The 8,908-nt window shown below is 47.8% G+C and overlaps 3 protein-coding genes across 3 annotated transcripts; 2 read left to right on the top strand and 1 right to left on the bottom strand.

The window, feature by feature from the left end:
- Nucleotides 1-642: 642 nt before the first annotated feature.
- Nucleotides 643-1,936, bottom strand: LOC136195927 (uridine diphosphate glucose pyrophosphatase NUDT22-like). The gene has a single exon (XM_065985411.1). The coding sequence runs from the start codon at nt 1,591-1,593 to the stop codon at nt 718-720; it is 876 nt and encodes a 291-aa protein (XP_065841483.1). The 5' UTR covers nt 1,594-1,936; the 3' UTR covers nt 643-717.
- On the top strand, nt 1,641-5,608 carry LOC136195895 (cystathionine beta-synthase-like). Its single transcript, XM_065985380.1, has 16 exons — nt 1,641-1,868; nt 1,985-2,091; nt 2,152-2,286; nt 2,343-2,422; nt 2,478-2,547; nt 3,876-3,940; nt 3,993-4,154; nt 4,212-4,289; nt 4,343-4,475; nt 4,534-4,639; nt 4,690-4,770; nt 4,825-4,920; nt 4,974-5,012; nt 5,069-5,177; nt 5,240-5,324; nt 5,383-5,608. The coding sequence occupies exons 1-16, from the start codon at nt 1,747-1,749 to the stop codon at nt 5,487-5,489; spliced, it is 1,575 nt and encodes a 524-aa protein (XP_065841452.1). The 5' UTR covers nt 1,641-1,746; the 3' UTR covers nt 5,490-5,608.
- Nucleotides 5,593-8,354, top strand: LOC136195906 (cystathionine beta-synthase-like). The gene is made up of 16 exons (XM_065985391.1): nt 5,593-5,728; nt 6,057-6,175; nt 6,251-6,385; nt 6,433-6,512; nt 6,569-6,638; nt 6,693-6,757; nt 6,808-6,877; nt 6,932-7,023; nt 7,080-7,157; nt 7,208-7,340; nt 7,397-7,586; nt 7,644-7,739; nt 7,800-7,838; nt 7,899-8,007; nt 8,061-8,139; nt 8,195-8,354. Exons 1-16 carry the CDS (start codon nt 5,598-5,600, stop codon nt 8,254-8,256), a joined length of 1,548 nt encoding a protein of 515 aa, XP_065841463.1. The 5' UTR covers nt 5,593-5,597; the 3' UTR covers nt 8,257-8,354.
- The last annotated feature ends 554 nt before the right edge of the window (nt 8,355-8,908 follow it).

The following is an 8,908-nucleotide window of genomic DNA, read 5'->3' as shown; positions in this document are numbered from 1 at the left end:
TCTGTCAGGCGTTGTTTGTACTTCGCGTGCAGGCGGTGTATATATTCTGTCAGGCGTTGTTCGTACTCCGCCTGCAGGCGGTGTATATATTCCGTCACGCGCTGTTCGTACTCCGCCTGCAGGCGGTGTATATATTCTGTCAGGCGGTGTTCGTACTCCGCCTGCAGGCGGTGTATTTATTCTGTCAGGCGTTGTTCATACTCCGCCTGCAGGCGGTGTATATATTCTGTCAGGCGTTATTCGTACTCCGCCTGCAGGCGGTGTATATATTCTGTCACGCGCTGTTCGTACTCCGCCTGCAGGCGGTGTATATATTCTGTCAGGCGTTGTTCGTACTCCGCCTGCAGGCGGTGTATATATTCTGTCAGGCGTTATTCGTACTCCGCGTGCAGGCGGAGTATATATTCCGTCAGGCCTTGTTCGTACTCCGCCTGCAGGCGGTGTATATATTCCGTCACGTTTTCCGTTTGTATTTTGTGAATCGTCCATGGCAAGATTTTAAAATTGTCTAGGACAATTTTGAAATTGCGTATTATGTCTATCCTTCCAGACCTTCTTCTTACACTGAAAAATTCTCGGCAGAACCCTGATTGATCTAGACGTTTGGCTGTAAAGTTGATGTGAACAGGTTTCTCCTATGCATAGCATGTCATTGTAGCTGTATTTGTTTCTATAATCAATCGTCTGATGCAAAGGCATCTTCATCTATTTCATCGCCTAATACGTATCAATTTTAGACAAAAGTGCCAAGGCCGCGTTCAGCGGAGACGAGAAGTCCTCGCTCGCGCCCACTTTCCCAGCAACCACATCTTCCACAGCTATAAACCGTATATCCGTCGATTCATACTTATCCTCTCCACCTTCGGCATACAACGCCTCGACGTCCCGCCGACACAGCCCGCCGACAGTCCGAATCAAAAACAAAGCGGCCGGCCGCCCGGCACTCATCTCCTGCCGAGCGATTCCACCGAGCAGCGGATCGGCGAGCTTCGATCGTCCAACATTAACCTCCTCCTCGACTTCACGCACAATCGAATCGAAAATCTCCCGTACGATGACGTCAGAAGAAAACGCTTCGTTCTCGAACGGATCGATATCGTCGTTCCACCCGACGACGTCTTTCGGCTCCGCGTGTCCTCCGGGCGTATCCCAAAGACCGACGCCTTCGCCGACGAAACGACTTCGTTGTTGGACGACGAGTCGATCGTCGCCGTCCGTTAGAAGAAGAGCGCTGACGCCGAGCGCGTCGGAAAGGTACGATTGCGCGTTGCCGTGGCGACGGAGTCCGTCGCGCTTCAGCTCGGCGACGCGATCGGCGTCGGCGTAATTCGTGCACTGGAAATCGCGATAGCTCGTCATGCCGACGTCGAGATCGAGTCCGTCGACGTCGCGCGACGTCGCGTCGGCGAGGCGAAATTTCGGCGCGTCGTAGAGACGCGGATTCGTCGCGCGTTTCGTCGTCCACAGACGCGCGATGCGCGCTTCGTCGTGCGTCGGATGATCGGCGCGATTGAATTTGCGATCGAATCGGACGGCGACGGCGGCGCGCGACAGCGGAGCGCTCGCTCTCCACATGAACGAGAATCCCGACATCGTTCTGCGGAGTTCTGCGGCCGCGGGCGCGCTAGCGCGAGTCTCTCCACGTGATTGCCTTTATAGTCGCTGGTCTTTGACTAGGCGATAGCCGATACTACTGTAACCTTGCCGGCCGCGTGTCGTAGACAAGCAGAACGAGTCCTTCCTCATATGTCCGATTCGAAAACGTCTGAGAGCTTGCCAGCCGGCTGGATACGACCGGATAAACGGTCGGAATGCACTTGGAAGCTCGGCTCCGATCCGTCCAGTTCCCCTCATCATCACGAAAAGCCGTGAGTTAGACGTTAGAAAGGTCCTTATAGTGTATACTTTGAGTTCTTGACGTGCACGTTCAATGGGCGTAAAGGAGGCTGGTGTTGTGACGTCACCGCGGTTTTTCTGTGTGTAGGACGCGTAGGCCGGACGTACTTCCTACGATATTGAACTTCGTTGGAAACACGCCTCTGGTCCAAATCAATAAAATTGGGAAAAGTTTGGGTTTGAAGTGCAGACTGCGTAAGTGAAAAATCATCGAAAAAATGTCTTTTTTTCGTGTGAAGCGTTCGTTGTTCATAGTGGCAAAATGTGAATATTTTAATGCCGGTGGATCGGTCAAAGATCGCATTGGAGTGCGCATGATCGAAGACGCCGAAAGAGATGGAAAACTCCGGCCAGGCGACACAATAATTGAACCGACATCTGGAAACACAGGCACGTGCAATAGATGAGAATACTAACAATAGCAATACACTGATAAAATAATGCAGGTATTGGCTTGGCGCTCGGAGCTGCTGTGAAAGGATACAAATGTATTATCGTGATGCCAGAAAAGATGAGTAATGAAAAGGTACAAGAATCTCCACGTAATTGGCAATATCGATTTCTTTTCTTCTGTTCACTAGGTGGATGTTCTGAGAGCTCTTGGAGCGGAAATTGTTCGCACGCCTACTTCAGCAGCATTTGATTCACCAGGTAATTTAAAAAAAAAACGAAGGCAAATGCAGGGAACAGTCACACAGAGTGACTGAGTCTAAAGTCTTTCTACGTGGAAAGAGGCGCGTTTAATTAGCGGTCAAACGACGCGTTTCTGAGCTGCCAAGGGGACCTCAGTTTGCCTTGTACTGTACTAACGCGTTTTTGATCACTTTTACTGCAGTTCCATACATGGGTTCTGCTCACATGGGTCGGCATGGGTCGGCCCCCGACCCTCACTCCCCTATCGCCACATACTACTAAAACGTTATGAAAGCCCGTAGCTTGCAATAATACAGCTGGATACATCGTCCAAAACAAATTTAAAAATGGTCCAAGACAATTTTAAAATTTGTCCTAAAACAGTTTTAAAAATTGTTCCAAGACAATTCTAAAATTGTGAATTTTCGTTTTGATCGCGTTCATTTTTTGCGGGGCGTGGATCATGTTTTGATTTCATCGCAACGAACGCGTACCATCAAAACGAAAAATCAACTGCGAGTGAATTTTTCAATTAGTAAGTTTAGAGAAGAAAAGGAGCGAGACTTTCGTAGTTGAATACCTTGACTAGATACCGCATTTGCATTGTTAAACAGTCTCAACTCAGTAACTTCACTGTGGACAAGTGTCTTCAATTCGTTGCGCGCGAGCGGCGCTTGCGATTCAGGCGCAAGGAACGCCACTCTCGCATAAAAAGTACTTTGTAATGTTGGCGGGAACGCCCACTTTCGAGGGGTAAGTGTCTCCTATTCGTTGCGCGCGAGCGGCGCTTGCGGTTCAGGCGCAAGGAACGCCACTCGCGCATCAAAAGTACTTTGTAATGTTGGCGGGAACGCCCACTTTCGAGGGGTAAGTGTCTCCTATTCGTTGCGCGCGAGCGGCGCTTGCGGTTCAGGCGCAAGGAACGCCACTCGCGCATCAAAAGTACTTTGTAATGTTGGCGGGAACGCCCACTTTCGAGGGGTAAGTGTCTCCGATTCGTTGCGCGCGAGCGGCGCTTGCGCTTCAGGCGCAAGGAACGCCACTCTCGCATAAAAAGTACTTTGTAATGTTGGCGGGAACGCCCACTTTCGAGGGGTAAGTGTCTTCAATTCGTTGCGCGCGAGCGGCGCTTGCGCTTCAGGCGCAAGGAACGCCACTCGCGCATAAAAATTAGCGAACGCCCACTTTTGACAGACTCTTAAAATTGTCTTGGACGATTTAAAATTGCGTATTATGTCTATCCTTCCAGACCTTCCCACACTGAAAAAATTCTCGGCAGAACCCTGATGGGATTCTAAAAATTTCAACATTGCTATAGATGTTTATGTTCTTGTTTTCTGCTGCAGAGTCACACATCAGCGTCGCTCAGAGAATTAACAAGGAGTTGCCTAGATCAATCATTTTGGACCAGGTATTGCAGGTGTTAGCATACGAAGTGCAGGCGGCAGTCTCTGTTGTTGCAGTATCGAAATCCTGGTAATCCTCTCGCTCACTACGATACAACGGCCGAGGAAATACTGCAGCAGACGGGCGGAAAAGTTGACATGGTCGTCATGGGAGCAGGAACAGGGGGAACGGTCACGGGGATTGGGCGAAAACTGAAGGAAAAGCTAGAAAAAATTCAGGCAAGACGCACTTAGAACCAGAAAGAATTGTGAAAGGATGTTTACATCTATATATAGGTCATTGGAGTTGATCCTGTTGGATCGATACTTGCCGAACCAGAAGACTTAAATGCAACTGACATCAAAACGTATCAGGTACAGTAGAGAGGGGAAGTAATTCTACTTATAATCAATACTGTTTGTCCTAGGTTGAAGGCATTGGCTACGATTTTGTTCCAACCGTTCTGGATCGTTCTGTTGTGGATCGATGGATAAAAGTCGGAGACAAGGAGTCATTTGTTCTGGCGAGACGAATGATCAAGGAAGAGGGTCTCCTCTGCGGTAAGATCATTACCTAAGTAGTTGAGACAATATGATTGTGTCTCTCTGTCTCTCTTAGGAGGTTCTAGTGGAACTGCCATGGCAGCTGCTATCGAAGCTGCAAAGGATTTGCGTGAAGATCAGTGCTGCGTCGTTTTGCTTCCCGACTCCGTTCGAAATTACATGTAATCCAACCGACTGTCATTGTAAAAAGACGTTTATGTTTTCTCTTCAGGACGAAATTCCTTTCTGACGATTGGATGGCTGAGAAGGGCTTTCTTGAAACATCGGCCGAGGAATCCGTGGAGAAGCCATGGTAAGGAAGTGTTGGTTTAGCTAATTAGTGACATCATTGGGAATCAATGTTGAGGTGGTGGAACAAGTCCGTCGCTCATCTTCAACTCAACACGCCTTTGACCGTTCATCGTGACGTCACGTGCAGCGAAAGTATAGAAATACTCAAGAAGTAATTTACCCAAACCTCTTTTATTATTTTTATGTGACGCTATTTGTTTCTAGAGAGGGCATTGACCAGTTGCCCGTGGTTACCGATGGAGGGTACAGTTATCTACATTGTCCCTTTGAAACATTTAGAAATTCGTCTTTTTCTTCAGTGACGTCTTGGGCGTCGTGACGCTCGGAAATCTCATGTCAAAAGTGCTTCGAGGCAAGGTGAATTCATCGGATCCGGTTACGGCGGTTTTATACAAGCAATTCCAAAAGGTTAAAAAAATGATGTCTCTGATTATTTAATTATATAACTGGGCCATGTTGGCATTGCGCAGATTGATCTATCTACGACACTTTCCACACTTTCGCGCATACTGGAGCGCGATCATTTTGCTATAGTCACGCATGCACAAAAATGCTGTAAGAAAATTCCTTTTTTAATTAAAAATTTTTGTAGCGTTTTTTCTCCTTTTTTTAGACTCCGGTGGAAATCAGACGGTAAAGGACACTATATTTGGCGTCGTCAGTGCAATCGATCTGCTGACTTACATCAACGGAAGCGACTCGGAACAGAAGCAATCGTAATCGGTACGCGTGACTCACGTGACTTCGAACCCGCGGTTCGTTGGGAAGAATGGGAACACGTGCATTAGCCTACTCACTCATTCGTTGGGAAAGAAACACGAGCGCAGCATGTCGACGAACGGTTGTCCCCACTCGAACGGCGCGTCGCAGCCCGATTGGCCTATGCCTAACCTCCCTTCGAAATGTACGTGGGCATTGGGCAAAGACTTTTCGGAATCGCCGCACAAGCATGTGGCAAAGTAAGTTGCTACCTTTTCTAAGTGCGTTGGCCTCGATTTTGCTCGGGTCTACGTACGTACGGTCGGCTGACTGAACGCCGCCCGGCGTTTCTGGCTGAATTTCGCTAGCCATTGATTCGTGGGGGCCAAGTCGGGGCGGGTCGTGTACTCTCACTCGCTCACGTGCGGCGAGTTTCGTTTTGCTGGATTCGCTTTTTGCACGGCTAAAATCGGTCGTGGCGAACTTGTGGAACAGCCCTTGGTGGACGGTTCCACTTGCTGCCGCGCATCCGGTTCTCCCTGAGCGTGCATCCGGTCTCGTGTTCCAATCCGAGTCTTTTTCCTCCAGAGTGAATTGGCATCGCGAACGTCCTAAAATCATTTCCAACGTCCTGGAATACATTGGCGACACGCCCATGATTCAATTGAACAAAATAAAGAAGATGTACGGCTTGAAATGCGAACTGCGTATGTACACCAATAGATCCGGGCGTCTTTTGCGAACCACTAGTCATTCGCTGTGTTCTTTCTCTCCCCTCACAGTCGGAAAATGCGAGATATTCAACGCCGGCGGATCGGTCAAAGATCGAATTGCACTTCCTATGATCGAAGCGGCGGAAAGATCGGGAAAACTGAAGCCAGGCGGCACGGTCATCAAACCGACGTCGGGAAATGCAGGTAAACGGCTCGATTTTCTCTCCTAAGAATACTCTAGCGTTCGTTAGGAATTGGCATCGCTTTGGTTTGCGCTGTAAAGGGCTACAAATGCGTCATTGTCATGCCGCAGAGAATGAGCAAGGAAAAGGTAAGCGAAGCCCAAAAAATTCGATTAAAAAATATTTAATTATTTTTGAACACTAGGCTGATGTTCTTCGTGCTTTGGGTGCCGAATGCGTGCGAACTGCCAATGGAGCTCCAGTGACGTCACCCGGTAAGGGTGTTTACATATATTTAGAAACGTAGTAATGGGATTTGGCTCTCTTAGAATCTCACATTGCCGTGGCCTATAGGCTTGGTCGCGAAATTCCCAATTCTCTTGTTCTCGATCAGGTGGGTATTAGTTGTAATTTTATAAATACGATTTTTATATTTTTTTATAGTACGTTGATGCTACGAACCCTCTCGCTCATTACGACACAACGGCTGAGGAGATTGTCTTTCAGTGTGACGGTAACCACCACCAAATTTCTCACTTGAGGGGAAAGTTTACATTTTCAATATCAGGAAAACTTGACATGTGCATAATGGGAACTGGAACGGGCGGAACGGCCACTGGGGTTGGCAGAAAACTCAAGGAAAAAATTCCGGGAGTGAAAGTATGACGCAAAAATACAAACAATAGAAATATATAACCTATTGAATAATATTACAGATTGTTGGTGTGGATCCCGTTGGATCGAAAATGGCTCTGCCACCGGAAGTAAATAAAACAAACGTGAAAGGATTCCAGGTAAAATAAATATGAAACTGGGTTGAGCAAGATCCTGAATTCTATTTTAGGTCGAAGGAATTGGTCACGGCTGGGTGCCAACTGTCTGCGATCAAGACATCATTGACATTTGGGTCAAAGTGGGAGACAAGGAGTCTTTCAACATGGCAAGAAGATTGATACGCCACGAAGGACTCTTAGTCGGTAAGAGAAAAGAGAAATGACCATGTATAATTTATCAATAATTATTTATTTTTTAGGTGGATCGTGCGGCACGGCCATTTGCGCTGCCGTCGAAGCGGCCAAGGACTTGCGAGAGGACCAGCGCTGCGTTGTCATTCTGCCCGACTCCGTGCGAAATTACATGACAAAGTTCCTCTCGGACGAATGGATGTTGGAGAACGGATGGCTCGAAGAAGAGGAGACGATTCCAGCAGCGAAACAACCATGGTAAAAATTGATTATTAATCTGTTGAATTGCTTATCGTTTTTTTTTTTATTCATCAGGTGGTGGAGCAAGACTGTGGAGAGCTTGAAGCTCCGGGAGATGACGACCGTTGATGCGCAGGCGAAATGCAAGGAATGCATCGAAGTCTTGAAAAAGTCATTTATTATCTAATCGTCCCCATTGAATACTAATAAGAAATCGTTGGTATTTTATAGGGGCGGATTTGACCAGCTTCCCGTTAAGAATGGGGACGGGTAAGAGGGTCTGCATAGGGGGGCAAAGTAACGCGGCACTCTATGGTGTCTTGCATATAGGAGTGTCGTTGGAATGGTTACCTTGTCCGCGTTGATGGCTAAGCTCGTCAAAGGAGAGATGAAGGCTGACGATCCCGTTAGCTCCGCTCTTCTTCAGCAATTTCGAAAAGTACGCGAAATTTTTTAATGAATGTCGTCTCTTTTATTGAATATCATTTCAAGGTTGATCCCTCCACGTCGTTGGCTGAGTTGTCGAAGATTCTCAACGCAATTCCATTTGCTGTGGTTCAAAATGGAAAAGGTGAGAAAAGTAACAGATTTAGGCGCCCCAAAAAACGTTCAATTTTCTGTGCAAGGTCCTGTGGGCGTGGTCACAAGCATTGATTTCGTCGATTACATAACAAATGGAGTTCACTAAATTTCGTTCAAGAAGACTTGATTGTAGTGAGACTCTTTAGGAGCAGTAGCTTAGAGCCTACACCGAGCATTGATTAATAGACTTCCGATAGAAATACACTGCCAGTACGGGAATTTACCCTTTTTGCTTCAGGCACGTGCCGTGTTGCATTCCCTTTTGTTCTGGTCGTTTCGGACTGTTTTACCTTCTATCGGTTGCACGATCAGGTTTGTTGAGCATGCGTTGGTACTTGGATGCGATCCTTGACGCTCTTTTTCTAACGTGGGGACCCCTCGTTTTCGCTTTTTCTTTCCGGCCCTGCGTTGCGGCTATCTCGCCGTCACGCGCTTCTGTTATTCTATGTGGGGTCTCTGGTAAACTCGAATTCTCAATAGAAGTTCTGTGTAGCATGGTTTTCCGACCGCGTGAACTCGCCCGCGAGAAGAACGAGTCGAATATCTCCATAAAGGTCGATTTTGCGGCTTCTGGCCGTCTAGTGAGAACGATTCGCAGCTTTCCGTTCTCTTTTAGATGCGAAGAAATCCCCAAGACGTTTCTCTTCACCGAATGGCGAGGAGGTTGGGCGTGCTCGCGCTGCTCGCGCGAAGGCTCTACACTCTCTTCCGCTAGTATTCCCTTATCGACGTCTTCGCCACGCCGTACGATTTCACTC

Source organism: Oscarella lobularis, chromosome 1 (genome assembly GCF_947507565.1).
Source record: "Oscarella lobularis chromosome 1, ooOscLobu1.1, whole genome shotgun sequence".
Lineage (NCBI taxonomy): Eukaryota > Metazoa > Porifera > Homoscleromorpha > Homosclerophorida > Oscarellidae > Oscarella > Oscarella lobularis.
The sequence above is the reverse complement of the archived record's forward strand: the minus strand, read 5'-3'. Positions and strand labels throughout refer to the sequence as shown.